Source organism: Vigna unguiculata, chromosome 7 (assembly GCF_037176805.1).
Source record: "Vigna unguiculata cultivar grain cowpea cultivar isolate G323 ecotype 2 chromosome 7, ASM3717680v1, whole genome shotgun sequence".
Taxonomy (NCBI): Eukaryota; Viridiplantae; Streptophyta; class Magnoliopsida; order Fabales; family Fabaceae; genus Vigna; species Vigna unguiculata.
In genome coordinates, this window is record NC_140798.1 from 9,893,384 (window position 1) to 9,917,285 (window position 23,902).

A 23,902-nucleotide genomic window follows, 5' to 3' on the forward strand; every position below is an offset into this window, starting at 1 on the left:
TGCTAATTCTCTCTCTTTTCCTGAATCACTACCTCTCTAATTACCCTTTTTACCACCAAAACGAAAATTAAATAAAATGAAGGTTTAATGGTTAATTAAGTCCCCTAATATGATGTTCCCAGCCCTCTAAATTACCTATCCATTGGCTGCTAGGGTTCCTAAACCCTTTCATATTCATGCTAACGAAATTTTGGTAAAAAGAAAATTGGTTAGTTCTCAACAAGCTTTGAACTCCCAACCTTTCAATTACTAAGCAAGTACACAACCAATTCAACCAATTTACACTTTTGTTAATTCCATCAAATCTAAGGTTAAGTGATCACATCATGCATTCAAATATATGGCATAAAATTTCATAATTTAAATAACATAAAATGGCACACATAAGACTTGAACCCATGTCCTCTCACACAATCAAAGTACTCTCAACCATTTGAGCTAGTACTTTTCCACGTCATAGATCCACACATTAATTGCTTTAAATGTTTCTATTACCCGCAATTATTAAATAATTATTTAATTTTTCTCGGGTCTTACATTACCCCCATCTTTAAAGATTTTGGTCCTCAAAAATAAGACTTATCAGGAAATAAGTGTGGATGGGACTGCCTCATGCGATCCTCCATCTCCCATGTCATCTCTTGAGTAGTCTCATCCCACAGTACTTTCATGGTTCTGATTTCCTTCCCTCGCAATTTTTTCACTTGCGAGTCTAGAATTCGCATCGGTCTAGTGTTCACCGTCAAATCCTCCCTGATCTAAATATCGTCTGACTCCAGGAAGTGAGATGGATCTGCAATGTATTTCCTCAACTGAGAAACATGAAACACATTGTGCAGATTCGCCAAGTGTGGTGGCAGAGCAATCTCATAAGCTGTAGTGCCAATTCTCCTCAGAATTTGATAAGGCCCAACAAACCTCAGAGTTAACTTCCTTGATTTGATGGCCCTCCTAATACCTGCCGTCAGGGTCACTCTGAGGAATACATGATCCCCAACCTCAAACTCTAGAGGTCGCCTCCTCTTATCCGCGTATGACTTCTGTCTACTCTAAGTGGCCCTTATTCTCTCCTGAATCGCTTTAACCTTCTTAGAAGTCTGCTGTAAAAATTCGGGACCCAACACCAACTGTACCACACCTAGCCAAACTCGACCATATAAGCAAACAATGTGTATATCAAGGCTACCAAGTATCCAGCCTAGGCCGAATTAGCCTAACTTGTACCGGTTTTAACCTATACATCTGAAGGAATGACCTACACCTCGTATAACCAATCATTAACACAAAAAAGCCTTTTAACGTCCGACATTTTCGACCTTTGACGTCTGCCCAAACACCGACGTCGTATCGGGTGACGTCAAAATAACGTCGAAAAAATAGCAGACGTCACTTGACGTCGGTCTTTTAGGAGTCCGACGTTATCCAACGTCGGGGCTAGTAACACAGACGTCAATTTTCGCGCTAAAATGAGGGAAAAATCTGAGCAGTTTAACGTTTGTCAAAGCCCGTCAGACGTTAAATAACGTCGGCCCTGGTACGGACAAACGTTAAATAACGTCTGTCAGGGCACACCAGACGTCAAACTGCTCCATTTTTTTAAAAAAAATTTGACTGTTTTTGCAACATCCATACACCTGAAAATCAGAAAATTCCCAGAACAATTTCATAATACTTTCAGCACAATTCTGGAGTTACAGTTATATATAATAGAACTTAAGTTTCAACATATATTCTAAACTAATATAAATAACAACAAACTAAAAATTTCAACATGAAATTCTTGTACAATAAAGTTTTTGAAAGGAGTTCTAATTCATGTGGTATCAACTCCATCTCTCTAATAGATATGCCGCCCATTCCTGTTTTAGTGTGTGGATAATGTCATCTGGCAGAGGTGATGGATTCTTGAATCGCTGAAAAAGTAATACAATTTCATTATGTATGAATATCATTCTTTAAAGTTTGATATGATTTATAATATGTGAAAGATATATATAATTACCTCTATCCATTCATCTTTAACTCCAGCTCGAATGATTGTTCTTATCCAAGACATGACATAATATTCACATTCCCATGAATCTTCTTGCTTGTTACACTGAACATTACAAATAAAATAAACACATCAAAGTCATAAGTTGACATACAGAAATTAATAACTTTAAAATGAATGAGTTCTAACCTTTGGATATATGACTTTAAGTTGTTGGCCTCTAGGCTTACCCACAATTCTAATGAAATTTTGAAAACATAAAACATATGTAAGTTTTTATAACTAAGTAGATACATAAGTTAGGATTGAAAAAAAATACTTACTCTTGTAACATGTTTTTAAAAGCTAGTGGAATCTTCCTATGGCATGAACAAAACCATACAACTAGGCATTGTCTTGGAATGATGAGACAAAGTTGCCAATGATACCTACCATCAATCACAAGTACTTAGCCAAAATAATTAATAATACTTCACAAAATATTATTAGCAAAAACACTTACGAATCAATGTATGGTGCAAAGTAGATCTCTCTATTTGACTCAACCATCCATGTTTGCAAATAAAGTTTGATTTGGTCAGGTGAGTTTCCCGAAGGTTGAATTGTTTGAGGTTCAATGAATCCATAGACGGAAGATCGACCTTGGTCCACAATGACTTTGTCCATGTACCTACAAGAAGAAAGTTAGGTATAATATTAAAAGGTACCAATTCCTTGCTTTAAATATGAAATACAATAAAAAAAATCTTACATGCACCATAGTTGTATGATTGAAATATTTAACATCTTGTCTCCTATAATGATCTCTAGTGCATCATTCAGGTTTATGTACAATGGGACATGACAATGGAGGCCAAATACTCTTAACTCCCACTCTAGCTCTACCGGTCCTCTTTTCAACTTGTGTAATTTCAGAAGCAGCTTTCCTAGAGGATCATCTTCTGCTTCTGCCATTTCATCATCTTCACGTATAACACGTGGACGTCGGACCGGCTGTTTTTCAGGACGAGTGGACTGAAATAAAGATTTAGAAAGGTTTGACGTTAAAAGTTTTATAAATTGTAAGATTGAACTACTAAAAACATGATGTCATAATACCTTTGGTGGGCTAAAGTATGGCATGATCAATGCTTTAGGCCAAGCAATAAATGTGCCTAAAGCTTCCCCAACAAATTGGATTTCTGAAGTTGGCACAGGCACTTGGGCATGGGGATCTCGAACTTCATCAATCATCACACACGCATGATGGGGCAATAGAGGAACACCATGGATAGTCTCCCCACCCTGAAGTTGTCGTCCTATGGCCACTACGCGCGGGGGGTCTTAATCAACCAATAGCTCATACTGACTTGTGTAGTCAGTATGATCTACACCAGAGCATGAGCCTTTTGTACTCACATGTTGTCCTGTTGGAGCTTGAGTGAGTAATTCCATGTTCTGTTGCTGCATGGACTGAAGCTTTTCTTCAAGTGTTCTTTGTATTTGTTGTTGCTGTTGAAGTTGTTCCATAAAACGTTGCTCCATAATTCCCATGCGTTGGTTGAATCTTTCCTCCATTTGTTGCTCCATCTTCCTTAAGGCCTCTTGACTCAACGATTCATTACTTCTTTGTGGAGGACCAAAGTAATCTCGAAGACCAATGGCACCTCCAACACCACGCACACGTCCTGGGTGCTCTGGCCTTCCAATTGCCGTTGTGAGTATATCGTCCCGACCATGGTCAACAAACGAACCCTGAGTCTCTTGCTCAATTAATTCATCCTACACCATAAAAGAAAGTTTAATCAAAAGGAGAAACTTATGAACTATGATAGTCAAATAAGGTTTGTACTTACTATTTTTTGAGATATGATTTGAGCTGATTGTGATGTCATTTGCCCATCGGACTTAGTCCGAGCAGCCTTCCACATCTCGTACCAAGGAATTGCATCCACTAGGTCAGGGGACTCAAGTCCCAGAGACTATGCACGCGACTTTTTCAATTTTTTCTCCAATAATGCATAACCACCTCGAGAGAGTACATGTGGTGTATCATTAAGCATTTGTCTTTGTTGGGCTGCTGTCCTTTTTTCCTGTCACACATAACATTATTTAATAGTTTGAATACAGAAATGTATGACTAGTGTCACTATAAACAAATTTAACAAACAAACCTGCCAGTCTCCAGACTCTCTACATGCACGAAATTGCATCCACTCCTCCTCCGAGATTTTGTACTTCTCACAAGGAGTGTCATGTTGTCTATCTCCAAACACATATAAACGTGTGAGCCTTGCCTTGAAGTCCCTCCATCTGGTGGCTATGTGAGATAAGACTTTCTTTCTAATTCGCTCAGTGTTCGGAGTAATCTCAAATTTGTGCTGTTTAAAACATAAAATATGTTATGTTAACAGTAACATAAAAAAATACTATAGTTGGTTTAAGTAAACATACCACAAGATCCTGCCATAGGAGGTTCTTCTCGACCTCCGCGACGTCATCCCAACATGCAATTGCAATAGAAACTTTTGTTTTGGCCAACATTCCTATGTAGCTACGGTACTTTTTTTCCTAAGGGCCACTGGGTTCACCCGATCGAGGATCAATGTGGACCGGCATCCTCTCTCGTCGGTTTGTGACATCCGGCAACCGAATCACAGATCTACCAGGTCCCTCCTGGTCTGATCCGGAGCTTGTCATACCTGAAACATATCATTAGGAAATGTTAACAATGAAAATATACTCAATTAACCTCTATTATATTAAAACAGGAAGAAAAATAAAAAATTGTAAATGTGACAATATTATTAAATAAACACCTATCAAGAAATTGTGTTCTCCCATATGCCTTCATTGTGATCACTTCGAATAGCATGGATGTCATCAGTTACATCATCAATTTTGTCTTGAATAGTTCTTGATGAGAAAGACGTTGTCTCAAGTATGTCTAGACAATCTTCATCATCATTTACGTGCATGTTTCTTCCTTCTAATACAACTGACAATTTCTGATTGGCTGGATCAATGACATAAAAAATTTGTCTTGCTTGACTAGCCATAATAAATGGTTCATTTGTATCACTCATCTTGTTAAGATCCACCAAAGTAAAGCCAAAGTCATCTGTGCTAACACCCGAATTACTATCAACCCATTTACACTTGAAAACTGGCACTCTAAAAGTCACATAATCAACTTTCCATATTTCGTGTATTATTCCAAAGTAACTCATGGATGCTGTAATTGGATTCTTGTCCTTAGAACTGGCAAAATGTACAGATTCAGCTTGAAGTGTAACCCCACTATTTTGAACTCTACTTTTGTCATCTTCCATCTTTGAATAAAAACAATGATTGTTTATGTAGTACACACCATATGTAATGACATCATTGTTCGGTCCACGAGCTAGCCTCAATAGAGTTTCAGAAACATTTGGAGTCGCGTAAACCTTTTTCTTAAACCATGATAAGAATGTTTTGTTATGTTCATTAAGTGCCCATTTTTCACTCATTCGTGGATGTGTTGATTTCGTTTCATCAATGTGTTGCGTTATGTAAGGAATGACCTCTACAGTGTTGTTTAAGATGTACAAATGGGCTTGATCAACTAATTTTCTACTAACACTTTGAATCTTCACTCCACGCACACCCTTACCTTCACATTTACCTTCATGTCTAGTCTTAGGAACTCCAATTGGTTCACAACTTGGCATATAACTTGAGCAGAATTCAATGGCTTCTTCTGCAATGTACCGCTCTATAATAGAAGCTTCTGGTCGATACTGATTCTTGACATATCCCTTTAAGATCTTCATGTATCTTTCCACTGGGTACATCCATCTCAAGAAAACTGGCCCACATAATCGAATTTCCCTCACAAGATGAACTATCAAATGAACCATGATATCGAAAAATGAAGGTGGAAAATACATTTCCAATTGACACAATAGTCTAATGGCCTCATTTTCCAAATCGTCTAACACTCGAGGGTCAATAACTTTCTTGCATATGGCATTGAAGAACATACACAAACGTGTTAGAATACCTCTGACAGAAGTAGGTAAGATGGCTCGAAAAGCTACTGGTAAAAGTTGTTGCATCAACACATGACAATCGTGAGACTTTAAACCGACTAACTTTAAATCTTGCATAGAAACAAGGCTACTAATATTTGAAGAGTAACCTTGGGGAACCTTCACACTTCTTAAACGCTCATAAAAAATTTGCTTCTCTTTTCTAGAAAGAGTGTGACAAGCTGGAGGCAGGTAGGTTCGTCTTCCAATTGATTGTGCATGTAACCTAGAACGGATGCCCATTTCAGCCAAATCTTGTCGTGCTTTAACTCCATCTTTAGTCTTTCCTTTTACATTTAGTAAAGTCCCGATGACGCTATCACATACATTTTTTTCAGCGTGCATCACGTCTATACAATGTCGTACATCAAGTTTACACCAATATGGAAGATTAAAGAAGATTGATCGTTTCTTCCAAATGCTTTTTTCCGTGGTCTTTTTCTTTGGATGTTTTCCAAATACAATGTCAATGTTTTCCACTTGGTTGTATATTTCTTCACCATTGCGGGGTCTCGCTACAACTTCATCCTCAGGACTTCCATTAAATGCTTTTTTCATTCTACGATAAGGATGATTTCGAGGAAGAAATTTTCGATGTCTTGTATACAAAGTTTTCTGACCGTGCTTCAATTGAATATAACTCGTGTTTTTTTCACAAATGGGACATGCAAAATGACCTTTAACACTGTAACCGCTCAAGTTTCCATATGCTGGAAAATCATTTATGGTGCAAAACAACATTGCACGCAAACAAAACAATTCTTCAGAATATGAATCATACACATCGACACCTTCTTCCCATAATAGTTTCAAATCATCGATCAACGGCTTTAGGTACACATCAATTATTTTTCATAATTTGCTAACACATGTACAAAGAAGTCAAACATCATAAATTTCACAAAATTTCGACAGCATTTCGCATTGGTCTCTGAAGTACACGAAATGAAAGTGATTAATCATGATCACAATCAAGTATGCATCCTGATCCAAGCATAGTTTCTTCATGTTAAAACATCACAAACAGAAACCATAGTTCGCGAGCTTACCGCCTGGCGTAGCTCCAAACGCTGCCTGGCGAAACAGGTTCACACCGCCTGGCGGTTCCCGTCCCACCGCCAGGCGTTAGGTCCTCGAACAGAAAGCTCGCTGCCTCGCGTCCGCCTGGCGGATCTCACCTCACCGCCAGGCGCCAATCTCTGCAGACCCCCTTTCTGGGTCTTCTACCGCCTGGCTCACCCAATCTAGCCGCCAGGCGTTGTGATAGTACCGTACCAGTCATTGATTTCACCTCTCTTTCATATTATCCCACACTTCCCTAATCTCTCCAAGGTAGCAAAGCAATCTTGGTTAACCCCACTCTCGTTCTGAATTCCTAGCCAGCCTCTTGACTGATCGCAGTACCTATAATCCCATTCCAAATTCCCTATCTCACCTACGATTCACCAATTCCCTCCAACATTATACCATAAATTCTCCTAATTCCTATTGAAACCACACAGTACATTTCCTCATACCACATTCCCTGCTCAAATTGCATTACCACAGTACCATACTTCCTACTCGGTTAATTTTATAATTCATTTTACACAAATCATGGTAATACCTCGAATCTTAATCCCACTATCTCTTATTCCAGCGATGCGACCCCAACAAGTGTGTTCATTCAAACATGAGACTTGTCATTAAAACTCTTATTCTTACTATTTCAAATTAACCTTCTTACAATCTTACCATATCATGCTCATACCTTCACACTTAATCTAATTTCCCTAATTATATACTACAGATTATTTATCTCTTACAGTTTTATCAATAATTATATAAAAACCATGACTCATCCAAGTTCTACTCCCTTGCATTTTTTCTCCCTCTTTTAAGCACACAGAACCGGACCTGCACCCATCGTCGCCTGGCGGCAAGCAGCACGCCGCCGGGCGATACACCAGTATTCTGCAGAATCGCAGGCTCTCCATTCCTATGCCATACTCAGTCCATTTTCCAGTTTCCATTCCTACCAACTTCAGCCACCAAGATGCAACCATACCTGCATTACGTGCTAATTATCTATTCTCAATTTGATTCATAAAAGTGTCTTTATATTCACACTCACGTGTAACCCTAATCGATTCATACACTATCATCTCTTAACCTTGACATACCCCAAATTGGTAATCAATTTCGGTCCAGCAAAGCATCCAATAGAACCCAGTCACATCAATCACAGAAACCACATGCACACTTGTACGAATACCATCAAAACATCAAAAGGAACGCGAATGATGTCGCGCCGCCTGGCAGGAATTCATCGTCGCCAAGCGGTTCAAGCCAAAATAAGAACAGTGGGCATTTCTGATGTGCCGCCTGGCGGTATGGATTGAACCGCTAGGCGGTTTCTGGGAAAAACCTAGAAACTTCGATGAAACAGTATGAAAACTGACAGAAAAACATGCAATATTGATCACGCAGGCACAGTATAAGTGATACAACTAAAAACCACACATAACAACTCCCCTTACCTGGATTTTCCGCTCTCAAACCCGAATTGGTGAGTGTGCCTCGAAGCAAAACCTCCTCCTCTCTTGTTTGCTCCCGTCACACTGTTTTTCCCTTCCAACTCTCTATAGTACGCCCACACCAACCCTTTTCTGCCCAACGTTCACACTCCAGTCCTAATACCTCTCCTTTTGCTAAGTCTCTCTCTTTTCCTGAATCACTACCTCTCTAATTACCCTTTTTACCACCAAAACGAAAATTAAATAAAATGAAGGTTTAATGGTTAATTAAGTCCCCTAATATGATGTTCCCAACCCTCTAAATTACCTATCCATTGGCTGCTAGGGTTCCTAAACCCTTTCATATTCATGCTAACGAAATTTTGGCAAAAAAGAAAATTGGTTAGTTCTCAACAAGGTTTGAACTCCCAACCTTTCAATCACTAAGCAGGTACATAACCAATTCAACCAATTTACACTTTTATTAATTCCATCAAATCTAAGGTTAAGTGATCACATCACGCATTCAAATATATGGCATAAAAATTCATAATTTAAATAACATAAAATGGCACACATAAGACTCAAAACCAAGTCCTCTCACACAATCAAAGTACTCTCAACCATTTGAGCTAGTACTTTTCCACGTCATAAATCCACACATTAATTGCTTTAAATGCTTCTATTACCCGCAATTATTAAATAATTATTTAATTTATTTAATTTTTCTCAGGTCTTACATAACATATAATTGGTTCAATTATCAAAACATCCATCTCAAAATAAAACAACAAGATGTTCCTTAAGCTTTGGCTAACTCGCTCAGCGAGCTCATCTTCTCGTCAGGCAAAGATTTCACTTTCAACCAGAGACAAGATTGCTCACCCAACGAGTTTACCACTGGGCATCCAAGAAAAATATTCCCTCATAAATCGCCGAGCGAGTTATGCTCACCCAGCGACCCCTAAATCAAAGAGCCCCTAACGCATAACTCGCCACACGAGACCTCGCTCACCCAACGGGTTTGCATAATTCTACATAATAGAATTCTACATAACTGTACAGATTCCAATTATGCTTAATTATGTGCTTTTGAGTCTTGATGCACCCGAGCTTAAAGAATTTACAACTTCTCAAGATATGCCAGAGTTCTAGTTACAGAAAAACATCATCATGCAGGCCTCTAAGCACATTCTCAATTTCACAAATTAAATCCAACTGATAGCATCAGAATTAACGCTAAACTACCATAAAAGTTCATGCTATAATCCAAACTTCATCATCGATTCTAAGAAATTCAAAACAATTTAACAATAACACAAGACAAACAAGGTTTAATTAGCTTCCCTTACCTGAGTAAAATTGAACTGGCTCTAAAAACACCACAACCTTCCTTGAGCCCCGAGGTACTCTATCTACACACAAATATACCACAAAATAATCATATCATACCTTCATGATCCTTAATCAACAAAGAATTAGACAGAAGACAATAAAGTCACATGCGATCTCTAAAAGATTCACATGCAGGATGATCAAAAATTACCAAAAGATGAGCTGAAATTCAACTTACTCAATTAAGGAAACTGATAGGATGAACTTGAAGATCTCACCGCGAAGATCACACAGGCAGTCTCCGATCTTCAAACAAATGATTACAGAGTCAACAACCTTTAAGAGATGGAAGAACTCTAAAAATAATTTAGAGAGATGGAATGTTTTTAAGTAATAAGATCTTTTTTGAAATTTCTATTTATAATTATGCATTATATTATTAAAATAATAGGGTCTCATTATTTTAAAACCTCCTCACTCATAACATACAATTTTTTCTAGTATTTATAAATATAATTTAATAATTATATGTTTAATAATTAGTTAGAATATTTATGGGTAAAAGTAAAAGTTATTTCATTCAGAATATATATATTAAACATAATTATACAATAAATTAAACAAAAAATGAATATTAATAAAAAAAAAAATGTTTAACAATTAGAGATTTGATAATAATTAATAACATAATATATTATATTTGAGATTATATATATATATATATATATATATATATATATATATATATATATATATATATATATATATATATTATCCATGACTTGGGTACCAAAATGTAGTTAAAAGTAACCAAACTAATTACTAAATTACCAAATAGCTAGTAAATATATATGTAAAATATTTGTCATATGCATATTAAAATTTTTAGAATTTTAGAATTAGATTTAGAAGTTTTGTATAAAATTAATAAATTATAAAAAATTAAATAATTAAATTATTAAATTATTTATCTAGTTAATAAAACAATTAAATAATAAAATCTCAATTAACAATTAAATTATTTATCTAGTTAATAAAAAAATTAAATAATAAAATCTAAATTGAATAATATAAGTTTATAAAAAATTTAAAACATAATTAAATTATAGTTACACCCATATAAAATATGCAATGATGAGAAACTTTTTATAAATTTTATTACATTTATAAATTATTATTAGTTAAATGAGAAGTACAATTATTTTATTATCATTAATAGAATTATGCAATAACATAATTTTAAATATTTTAATTTTTATTAATTATTGTGATTATATAATATAGATATTTAAAAATAAAAACAGGCGGCAGATAAATAAATATAAATATATGAAAAGAGTAAGTAAAGGTTGTAAAAACAGTTACAAATATTATTTCTTCGTAAAAAGATTTTTTTGACCAAGTTTTAACAATATTTACATTACATTAATATTATTTTTTAAAATAATTTATCATGACTTAAAAAAAGAAAAGAAGAGTTAGTGAAAAATTTATCAAAATTAGTTAACAAAAACTTTATCAAACCTATGAAAATCCTATTTTTCATATCTTTCAGACAATTAAACAATTGAATCCATATGGTCCATAATCTCTGTAAAATCTTCTAGTAGCATAATTTTTCACTCCTACACTATACAAGCCTTTATCATACTCTCAGCCACAATTACCGTTAATTAAACTAAATATTCTGTTACAAAGAGAGAATTTTATAATCCAAAATTATACAAATTTGCTATAAACTAACTGAAAATTAAGAAAGTACAACCATGAGTTAAAAACCTAATCTGAAAAAGGTTATAACAATATTCTTTCTCAATTAAATCATTACAGCGGGGTGTGCACTGGATTTTCTCTACTTGCACAATGTTTTCCCTCCCAATGGTTGTGTTATTCTCGCACAGCTTCTTGTAAAGAAATTTTGTCACGCATTCCGGGAAAGATCTCATGCGATGCAAGTATCTTATTATTTCTTAGTTGTAATGCTGGAGTGGGTCAAAATATTAGTATTTTACAAAATTCATTTGCCTACCACCGTTGCACTTGCACAGTCTTGAATTATTTGTAATTGTCATTCTAAAATTGTATTTACGTTATTTTTCACCAGTTGTTTTTTTTTCAACTTGCCAAATATAGATGATTGGGTTGCCACAACAAGATAGACAAAAAGTTATAATTCGTCTGTCATGTGTTAGACAGACTCATTAATTTTTTTTCTTTTAATTCTTTTTCTAAATAAGTGACTATGTCAAAACGAACTCATCTTGAAAATTCTAGAATAGTCCATCTGGAAGCTAGTCCGCAAATCATAACCTATTTTATCACCCTTTGTCCATGAAAAATAATGTGATTTTTCTTATATAATTATTAAATGTAATTTGAGAGTAATTCAATATATTGTGAAAAGTTACAACAAACTTATATATAGTTACAAAATTAAGATGATGGAAAAAGAAACCAAGAAGGAAGGTTGGTAATGGAAAGATAAGGGATTAAAATCGTGAAAAAAGAAAAACTATATATAATTTTCTATTTTAAGCAAAAAAAACATTATGTATATTTAAAATACTACTTTACATTGACATTCTCGATATGATAAAGATATATATGTTACTAGTCTTCCCATTGGCAACTTTGTGGTTGGATCGTCCTACGGTGTATATATATCCTTATATACATAAAGTCACAGAAAATAAATGAGATGGTATGAACCACCTTATCACAAAGTTCACATCACATCCAAACAAAAGGTTTGTGACCCTGTTAGTTTGGCGCATCAATTGTAAATTAGCATGCAATAACCAAATAAATATAACGCAACCAAATTATACATGCATCTATTTTCTACTCATAATACTCAAAATACATACAAAACTATGGTGTATTTCAAAATAACTGGTGGAGAGATAGTGCCCGAGATAGAAATGACGTTATCAGACACGGTTTTTGATCTGAAACGGAAGATTCATAAAGAGTTGGACGTAGAAATTTACAGGCAAAGTTTGTGGCACCATAATAGGATAATGAGAGATCATGAATACATCGATGATTATGACTTTCGAACGAGTGAAACATTATATCTCACCGTTACTCCATTGCCACCTCATCACAAGCTCCACGTCTTGATTAAATCTCTGGGGAGTGATGGGTATGTGAGGGTGAAAGAGACTGATAAAGTGTGTGATCTTCGCAGCAAAGTTGAGAGATATTGGGCTGTTCCTTCCCATCTTATCACCCTTAGACGTCGCAACGTTGTTATGGAGAATAACCTTCCTCTTTATGCTTATTATGTCAATGAGGCTTCTGAAATTCAACTATCAGTTACGATTGAACCTTGATGATGTGTAGGTTTTGGTTAGGTTTAGGACATGATAATTATTATTTTTGATGGTAAGATTATAGTATGTTTGAAAACTATAAAATTAGGACAAATTACCTAAAGAGTTAGTTTTCCTTCCATGCGGGACTTCAAGTACATACCACATGTCTTTAGCACTTTTGTATTGAGAGACCCTAAAGAACTCATCCAGGTTCAATGAAGATGTGAGAATGTTCTTTGCGGCACAATTATATTGAGCACGTCTTCTTTTCTATCTGTCCATCCATTCCAAAGCTTATCAACCTTCTTCTATTAACGACATGGTTAAGAATGTAAGGTCCATTCAAAATTGCATCTCAAATACATTGGTCAATTGATTCAATGAAAATTTTCATTCTAATTTTTCAAAACTGGTAATTGACACCACTAAACATAGGTGGCCTATGTATAGAAGCACCTCCTAAGGAAGTTTTTTTTCCAATCATTTCAAAACAATTAAAAACAGTTTTAGGATCAAACTTGAGTAATTTTCAACAACCTTGCTTTAATACCAATTGTAAATATTGAAATGGGTAATATGCCAAGAAAGGGTGTTGAATTGGCTTATTAAAAACTTTGATTTTGAAAGCTTAAAACACATTTAACTTGAATCAAATTAGCCACGAAATGATGATGCAACAGCGACTGGACTACACACTTTTAATCGATCAAAAACAGGGACAATCGACTAATTTCATTAAACAGTTAACAGTACAATGTAAATCAACAAATGAAAATATTAAATCAGTACAATGCAAATCTACAGATGAAAATACTGGGAATTCTGCAGAATTTCGAATTTACATTTTAAACCAAAAACAACATGAAAGACTTATCAAGATTGATTCAAATGAGTAGTAATACAGACATGAGCCAAGCCTCGGGTTGTGCTAGAACACACAAGAATGGTTAAAAGAATGTACAAACCACAATTCTTGAAACCTTAAAATACAAATCAAAAGAGAAGAGATAGAGACAAGCACAAGAACATAAGGTTTTTATACTGGTTCACTTAAATCTAAGCTACATCCAGTTTGTCAAGGCAACCTCAGCCTGACTTGCACTATTTCAAAAGATTTACTTAATCCACAAAATTACACTTTCAAAATAAGCAAAAATACACACCAAGACTCTTGAATCCCACAAGAATCTCAACAAGCACAGCAAGATCACATTTGTAGACCTGGAAAACCACTAAAAATCACTCAAAAACTTGAGAAAGTTCAAACTTGAATAAAGGCTCTCCCTGCACAACCAAACATTTTTCTCCAAGTTCCTAAAACAAGAAAAATTGCTCCAAGTAAAATCCAAGATCAATCTCCAAAGGTTGCACTTTTGTATGATCCAGAGAGAGAGTTTTCCACAAAATTCACAATGATTTCGTACTGCAAATGGTAAGTCTCACACCTCTCTCTAGACAAAAAAAAAAGAATATATAGTCAATTTGTTAACACAATCAACAGGTTGATTTTTCATTCAATCAGTTGATTTCACTTAACTTAAGTGAAACCAGTCGATTAAAAAATAAATCAATTGATTGAATGTGTAACAAGTAAAACTACTACAGCAAACCATTTAACATGTTAAAATTCAATTCAACAGGTTAAAAGACACCAACTAGACCCTAGACATCTATACAACGTGAAATGGTATACACTATGAGCACCAATCTTCAAGCTTTGTATTCTTCATGCGAAACTCAGATTCAATACACACTTCAAGCTTGATCAACACGTGAATCATCAAGTCTTCACACCTTCATCAATTTTATCATGGACTCAACACATTCCAATACAATGGCTTCATGCGAAACTCAGATCATGCGAAACTCAGATTCAATACACACTTCAAGCTTGATCAACACGTGAATCATCAAGTCTTCACACCTTCATCAATTTTATCATGGACTCAACACATTCCAATACAATGGCTTCATATATCTTCATCAAATCTTCAAGTACCAAATCATCAAACCATTTGTGCTAACATAGAGGAATATAAGAAAAAGATAGGGATAAAGATGTCCATGATGACAATTTGGATAAGAAAGGTTGAAAACACCACCATAGTTGCTTGAAATAAGGGGTGTGGACATTACATGATTTTATTTTAATCTTTCTTGGATCACGTCTCATATTAGGAATTCTAGGAGTAATATTCTTTCCGAATCCAATTTTTTTTCATTGGGACTAGTTCTTGTTTGTCTATCTTTATTCTATATATATCCAATTAAGGTAACAACATAATTTGAGAAAAGGTTCCTACAAAAGAGATATAAAGTTTCAAATAACACATAACAGTGTTTCATGTTGCAACAGTTGCAACACTTGGTTGCTTGAAAAAAGAATCTTACTATCTTACCCATCCAAAACCTTATAAACTTCATTGGCTTAATGAAGCATGTGAATGTCAAGTTTTTCATGGGGAACTATAAGGGGTCAAGTTATTTGTGATATACCTATGGAAGCTTATCACATCTTATTAGGAAGACCATGAAAAAGTAATATAAAAAAAATGATTGATAATTGTTGTTTCCACAATCAAATTAAGAAGTAGACGTCTAATGTAGTGATGGGTCATCCAATGAAGAAGTAGATGTCTAATCATAGTATATCCTCCAATGTGAAGTCCAAAAGTGTATACTTTATAAGAAGTCAATTTAGATTAAGTATAAATAGGGTTAGTCAACCCAAAGTTGTCTCCGAATAAATACAATTGTGATCTTAGTAAGCTGGATTCTTAAGTTGTCTGAAGAAACAAAAATTAGAGAAAACAGTAAATGAGTAATGTTTGAAGGAGTATGAATAAAACAATTAAAAGGTAATTTGATTTTGTAGTTCGTTCATAGTTAAATTCTTCATCAATTTTCATGTAATTATCATTCATTCAAATTCTTAACATAATTGAATTAATCAAACAGTATCAATAGAAGTGTATCTCTCACATCTCCAAACCTCTATGTTTGATATTTATACCATTTACCTCTTGAATTAAGCAAACAAGAAATTGTTAGAATTAAGCAAACTAACAAAAACTTCAATTAAAGAACAAGATTGAATAATCAATAAGCATTCTAAAACCACTCCAAGAACAAAAATTGAGATTAAAAAAAGATAAATGATATAATCACACCTTCTATTAATTCATTAAATATCTCTCATGTATCCAAACGTCTACATTCAATATTTATATTATTTTACCTCTTGAATTAAGCAAACTAAGGATTGTTAGTATTATAACAAGAATTTCAATAAAATATTAGAATTGAATCATCAACAAGCGTTTAAAAACAATGCCAACCATAAAAATTGGAATTCAAAAAGAACAAATAGAAACACACTTTGATTTTAGAACTAAACGATTGAACATGTTTAGCATAAAACCTCAAAATTCACTATAAACTCAGTAGAGAGATAATGCAGAAAGGTTTAGTCTTTCATGCGGAACACGTGGAGGAATTACAAAAGAGAAAATAGAAAAAATCTAGTGTGTGAAGCTTCGAGCAAAGAGGCATGAGCTACGACTAGTGAATTTCTTCATCCCTCAACACTTGATGTAACCCATGGAAAATAATCTTTGTTGTTATCTTATCTTTCTTTCTCTCTCATTAGAGACTTAATATTACTTGTTTTAATTTCTCTGTATGAAAATGAAAACAAAAAAATCTGAAAATTCATATATTTAATAACATTCTCATTCTAAATTTATTCACATTCTAAATTTGCAAGAATCGATGATAGTTTAATTCACTTCCTCCGTTAATGATACAACATGCAATCAGGAAGAGAATGGGCCAAGTGAAAAAAATAACCCAAGTGTTAGTACTAAGCCCAAAATAAATGTTGTGAGGCCATCAGACTAAGACAATTATGTGCGTTGAGTGTTATAGTTTATTTGATTTGTTATTTTGTCTCTTGTGGGATATGAATCTTTCTGTTAGAGTTTTTATGTGGTTACCGTGATATGTAGGAACAATTAGTTCATGCAAGAATGAAAGCATTGTAATAACCCATTTTGGGGATAAGAATATTATACACTGAAGTTTCCTTTTCCATCTGGGGCCTGGTACCTCGAATACAAATTCTTAATTCTATTTCCTATCAATAAGTGCTTTCAATGACGATATCTCAGCCTTCTGTCGTTAACCTTGTGATTGACTAGGTATCACGTCTAACTGCCTGTGTCAACAACCTTTCTTCTGAGGTTGCTTCTCTCTAGCAAAATCCATTTTTCCAAGCATCATTTATGAAGCAAACCCCTAAAATTCTATTAGTTTGTCCCTGTTTTGATGGTTCCAATGCCTTAATTTGGATTTTTGCAGCCACTCATTTTTTCGACTATCATCACACACCAAAGACCAAACATCTCCAGATCATTTCCTTTTACATGGATGGTCCAATTCTTAGTTGGTTTCAATGGTTGGAGCAAAATAACCTCCTTCATTCTTGGAAGCATTTTTTACAGTCTCTCGAGACATGTTTTGCCTTATCTTGATTTTAGAATGTGAAGGGACGTCTTTGTAAGCTCACTCAAACAAAGTCTGTTTTGTAGTATTTAAATGACTTTGAAGCACTTGTGAATAGGTTCGTGAACGTTCCTCATTCATTTTTTACTTTAGTGTTTCATTTATGGCTAATTTTATCGAGGTCGTACCCAACCAAATAAAATATATAAATGCAAAACTCAAGAGTTAACCCAAGGTTGTCTTCTAGTGACCATTTTTTTCAACCGAAGTTTTCTAGATACAATTCAACACAAAGGCGGGGTGGCAGATTCAAGTACTGACAAAATGTGAACAACGGGTTAAATGAAATAAAATAGTTATTAAAACGTGTTGATTCCCTAATTAAAATGCACTTCCACTTATCATCAATCACGAGAATTAGAACTCTATTAGATAACTCTTAATCCACTCATTCCCGATCAACTAAGCTAAGATTAAGAAAAGCTTCATTACATTAAAGCAATACACACATAAATTAATCTACCACTAAACAAGCAACCCACATTCATTAAGCATGAATACATATTAACTTAAACACCAAATTATCCACTGCATATTAAGCACACACAGAATCTGAATTACCCTAGGAGATTAAAAGATAAAAAGTGAACCAAAACAGAACTCAATCAACATTATGGAACAAAGAACCTCAAAGCTCATGCATTCTCTTTAGGGAATCAATCACAAAATTAGCCCTCCCTAGAAATGAAGCTGCAACAAAATATAACCTTAATCAAATTCATCATTTCAATGCACCAAACAATAACAAAACGTAAATTCTAGAAATGAAAACGTAAAATGGTAGAAACGAAAACCAAAATACTTCAATGAAAGGGCTATAAACGAAAACAGAGAAGAAAATTAACAATACTTCAAAAAAAATGATACCCAATTGTTCCAAGGTGCAAAAATGTCAAAATCCCCAAGTGGGTGCTGATTCAAAGTGTAAAAACATCTAAAAGATGAGTGGATGCCTCCATGGTCACCACATAAAACAAAGAAACATAAAAATGGAGTATATGGAAGATGATGATGGCTGGTCATGGAAAATGAAACCTAAATTCGTGCTCCTCTCACCATAGATTCACATATTTACAAAAATCTCATTTTAGTCAGTAGAATTACAAAAATGTCATTCTAATCAGTAGAATTACAAAAATGTCATTCTAATCAGTAGAATTACAAAAATGTCACTATAGGCCCAAAATGTTGGCCTAATCACTTAAATGGCGTGGAAATGACATGGAAAAACGTGGTAATGATGTAGCAACTCTCTCTTCATATTAAGAGTAGTGTCCAAGCTTCAAAATTACTTCACAAAATACCTAAAAATAATTAGAAACAAAAATTAGATAAATTAATGTCAAATTAATCAAAATTCAAAATAATGGTCCAATAAAGCCCAATGGATGAAAATGCACTAAAAACATACAATTAAGCATCAAACATCTATCAAGATGAATACAAAAAGGCAATGGAATAAAGGGAAAACAATGACTCATTAATGGCCTTTGCCCAAACATCCAATGTGAGGTTCTCGCCTTCCAACCGGTGTCTTTTTTAGAATAGGCAGAGTTGGCCAAGCTTCAAGAGGACAAATTCAACTCCATGGTGTAGCCTCCGTAGCGTTCTCCTATTTCGGCCTCTCATTCCTTACCTTCGTCCCAATAGCAAGGTTTTCTTCCCCCACCGATTACGCCAGTTATTCCATTTAAACGTCTTTCAACTTCAAAAATCCATAACCGTTGTGATCTTGGTTTATGCTACAACTGTGATGAGAAATACAGTCCTAACCACCATAATCTCGATTCTTTCTTCTAGTGCATGACGAGGAGGAGACCATGTCTCCTGATCTTCCTCTGGATGATTCTAATGATCCACCTCTAACTGACTTAGTTAAGTTTAAATGCATTGTCAAGACAATTTAGTTCAAAAAGGTTTCATGTTACCAAAAAAATATTAGAGCATTTTGTTCATGTTCTCATTGATGGCAGGAGTTTTCATAATTTTTTGCACTCAAAGAGCGCCCATGAATTGGATTTGCCTTGTAGTACCACTAAACCGCTATCAGTAATGGTTGGCAACGATCATGCTTTAACTTGCTCTTCGGTTTGTGCTCAAGTTCCTTTAGTCATCCAAAATCATGCGTTTTTTGTGGATTTTCATTTAATTGATCTGTGTGGGCTTAAAGTTGTTTTGGGGTGCAATGGCTTCAAAGTTTGGGTCCTATTTTAACACACTATGAGAAACTTATGGTGTAGTTTATGTGGTCCGGTCAAATGGTCAAATTGATCGGCGATATTAATACTCCATCTTTGTCAATTTTTTTTCATCATTTGCGTCGCTTGTCCTAGTGGGGGCATATTACTAAATATTTTAATCTTACTATGATACTGATAGTACCCTCCTCTACCGAGTTATTTTTGTGTGATCCCCATTAATCATCCAGACTTGTCTACATTATTGAATCGTTTTGAATCTCTATTTAAGGAGCCTTCGACCTCATCCCTCGATATCCCTATTTATCACGTTATCACTTTATTACCAATTCTACTCCCTCGTTAAAGTTTGTCCATATCGCTACCCTTATTCTCAAAAGTAGGAAATTGAAACCCAAGTGGCTCGCATGCTTGCCTCAGGAAAGATTTGGCATAACACTAGTGCTTTCTCATCTTCGGCCCTCCTAGTTAAGAAGAAAGATAATAATTGGCGCTTTTGTGTTGACTATCGCGCCTTGAACGCCATCATTATTTTGAACAGTTTTCCAATACTTACAATTGATGAATGATTGGATGAGTTAGATGCTGCCATTTGGTTCTCCAAACTAGACTTGCCACAAGGTTATCACTAGATTCGCATACAAATGGAAGACATTCATAGACCCGATTTTCGTACTTACAATGGACACTTTGAGTTTCAATTTCTACTTTTCAGTCTTTCCAATGCGCCTACCACTTTTCAGGACATCATGAACGCCCTATTTCGAGCTCATTTACACAAATTTATCATCGTATTTTTCGATGACATACTTATCTACAACACTACATGGGAAGATCACTTATTACATTTGCAAATCACTTTTGAATTATTGAGTCCTAACCTATTTTACTTAAAATTGTCCAAATGTTCGTTTGTTTTACAACAGGTGAAATATCTGAAACATGTGGTAAGTGTTATCTCGGTGGGACCGGATGTTGCTAAAATTGAGGCAAGGTTCTCTCTCCTTGAGAGCATTGAAAGGATTCTTAGGTCTAATGAGGTTTTATCACAAATTCATCAGTGGTTATGCTTCTTTGGTCTAGCCTCTCAGAAATTTGCTCTGAAAGGATGTCTTTCATTGATCTCCTAAGGCACAAGACACTTATGAAAAGTTGAAGCATATGATGTCCACAACCCAGCCTTGGCTTTACCGGATTTTTCGAAGCCTTTTATTATTCAATATAATGCTTCGAGCATAGCCATGTGTGTGGTTCTCTCTCAAGATCAACGACCAATTGCACTCTTTAGCAAAAACATTTATCCTCGGATGATGTAGGCATCCACATACTTACATGAATTGCATGCCATAACAACTACCATCAAGAAGTGGCACCAATATTTGTTGGGACACTTCTTCACCATTCAAATTGACCACAAACCTCTCAAAGATTTATTGACCCAAACTATGCAGACTCTAGAGCAATAGTTTATATGAGCAAACTCCTTGGATAGAATTACACGATTCAGTATCGTGTTAGAATGTTGTTGTCGATGCTCTTTTTTTGCATCTTTGTGAAAGATACCTCTGGCCATTATTATGTGATTATTATTCCTCACTTTCAATTTTTGGAGGAATTGCGAGCTACATTACAACATGATGACAGTTTTGCTTAGCTTTTGAACAATATCAACTAAAGAATCCTGTTGTTTTTTTTTATTATTATAAATTGCAAGAGGGGTTGATTTTTTATCAAAATAGAATTTATTTGTCTACTACCCAACCTTTTCATGAGATTCTCATGAACGAATTTCATGCAACCCATTTGGGTGGACACCTTCATAGGTTGCAAAAAAAAAAAAAATTGGCCCTCTATGACTAAGGATGTGAAGAACTTTATTCGTCAATGTGTGGTGTGTCAATAGATTAAATATTTGCCTTAGAAACCCGCTGGGTTACTTCAGCCTCTTCCTTTGTCGCATCGCATTTGGGAAGATTTGGTTCATTATTGATCTACCGCCTTCACGTGGGTACATGTTCATTTTTGTGGTTGTTGACTGTTTCTCCAATGCGATCCATTTTTCCATGCTTCCTGCTCAGTTTTCAGCATATCATGTGGCTCTTCTTTTCTTTGACATATTTGGAAAACTACATGGTATGCCTAAAAGTATTGTTTCTAACCGTGATCCTTTATTCCTGAGCAAGTTTTGGTAAGAGTTATTCAAACTCAATGGCACATAGTTGCGGATGTCTTCGGCTTACCACCCTAAGACCAACGGACAAATAGAGGTTCTTAATCGAATCTTAAACAATATTTGCATGCTTTTTGTATAAAGCAACCATTGAAATAAAGTCAATACATTCCTTAGACAGAATGGTATTATAACACTATTATTCATTCAGCCATCAGTTACACTATGTTTGAAATTGTCTATGGTCGTTCTCCTCCATCGTTATCTGGTTATATATTGGGCAATCTCTAATGGAAGTTGTTGATCAGTTACTTATTTCACAATATCACATGTTATCTGGCTTACGTCGAAATTTGTAGAAAGCTTGGGATCGTATGGAATCCATGGTAGACGCTCACCGTTGTGATGTTGAGTATGAGGTGGGAGCGTGGGTTTATGTCAAACTTAGACTGTATCGTCAAACTTCAATTATGGGTAAGATCCCATAAAAACTTGAGAAACGCTACTTTGGTCCCTTTCAAGTTCTACATCAGATTGGTCAAGTGGCCTATCGTTTAGCTCTTCCTAAAACTTCAAAAATCCACCCAGTATTTCACTACTCTGTTTTGAAACTAGAAGCAAGTACACTTCCATCGGGCAATTATAATAATGGACCCTTACTTTTTTCATTAGTTATCTTACGCACCCATGAGACCACTTTCAATGATTCATCCCACCTAGAACTTCTAGTACAATGACAAGGACTCTCTCGTGAGGAAGCTACTTGGAAACCTTGGGTTGATATACAACGTACTTTCAACCTTGAGGACAAGGTTATTTTGCTTGGCGCGAGAAATGATACAACATGCAATCAGGAAGAAAATGGGCCATGTGAAACTAATAACCCAAGTGTTAGTACTAGGCCCGAAAGAAATGTTATGAGGCCATCAAATTGTGACGATTATGTGCACTGAGTGTTATGGTTATTTGATTTGTTATTTTGTCTCTTATGGGATAGGAATCTTTCTGTTAGAGTTTTACATGGTTACTATGATATGCGGAAATAGTTAGTGCATGTTAGAATAAAAGCAATGTAATGACCCATTTTGAGGATAAAAGTATTATACACTGAAGTTTCCTTTTCCCCTAGAAGCCTGGTACCTCGAATACTAAATTCTTAATTCTATTCCCTATCGATCAACCCCTTAAAACTAATAGAAGAGGAAAGCTCATAAATAAAGTCTCATTTTGGACATAATTTGGGCAGCACTTTGTAGCTTGTGTGTGATGCCTGCCTTGCATGTACAACTAACTCTTTCTTGTTCTTCAAAGGTCATAATGAGACTAATCTTCTACTAAATTCTTCTTCAAAGAATCTCCAGGACCAAAACTGAGTTTTTATTCTACACTTGTTATTAAAGTTTATATATTTTTTTATTTCCTTTGAAGTTTCCGTTGTAGGGTTGGAAGGAGCGTTCATCATAATAATTAAAAATCAAAAATAAAAGTGCAACCAAACTTGCAAAGAAGTCGTAAAAACTAAGGTGCTTTTCCAAAATAGTGGAGAGATATTGCGGAGGATAGAAATGTCGATATTAGATACCATTCTTGATCTGAAACATAAGATTAACAAGGATTTGGGCGCCAGGCCTCTCGCATAACAAAAGAGTATTGATACACAATGAATTGAATAACAACTATGGCTTCAGCGAAAGTGAAACACTACATCTTATGATCACTCCACTGTCCCCTAACAACACACACTCTATGCCAAGAGAAAGGTAATGGGAAGCTATGGGTATA

The 23,902-nt window shown here is 35.0% G+C and overlaps 2 protein-coding genes and 1 pseudogene across 2 annotated transcripts; 1 reads left to right on the top strand and 2 right to left on the bottom strand.

The window, feature by feature from the left end:
* Nucleotides 1-2,383: 2,383 nt before the first annotated feature.
* LOC114191140 (uncharacterized) lies at nt 2,384-4,672 on the bottom strand (annotated as a pseudogene).
* A 122-nt stretch (nt 4,673-4,794) lies between these two features.
* On the bottom strand, nt 4,795-6,783 carry LOC114191142 (uncharacterized). Its single transcript, XM_028080325.2, has one exon. It carries the CDS (start codon nt 6,781-6,783, stop codon nt 4,795-4,797), a length of 1,989 nt encoding a protein of 662 aa, XP_027936126.2.
* A 6,010-nt stretch (nt 6,784-12,793) lies between these two features.
* On the top strand, nt 12,794-13,207 carry LOC146884605 (uncharacterized). Its single transcript, XM_085675938.1, has one exon. It carries the CDS (start codon nt 12,794-12,796, stop codon nt 13,205-13,207), a length of 414 nt encoding a protein of 137 aa, XP_085532064.1.
* The last annotated feature ends 10,695 nt before the right edge of the window (nt 13,208-23,902 follow it).

Excerpts from the sequence above, each read along its gene's own strand:
- LOC114191142 (XM_028080325.2), bottom strand. The coding sequence starts at position 6,783 with ATGTTGTTTTGCACCATAAATGATTTTCCAGCATATGGAAACTTGAGC.
- LOC146884605 (XM_085675938.1), top strand. The coding sequence starts at position 12,794 with ATGACGTTATCAGACACGGTTTTTGATCTGAAACGGAAGATTCATAAA.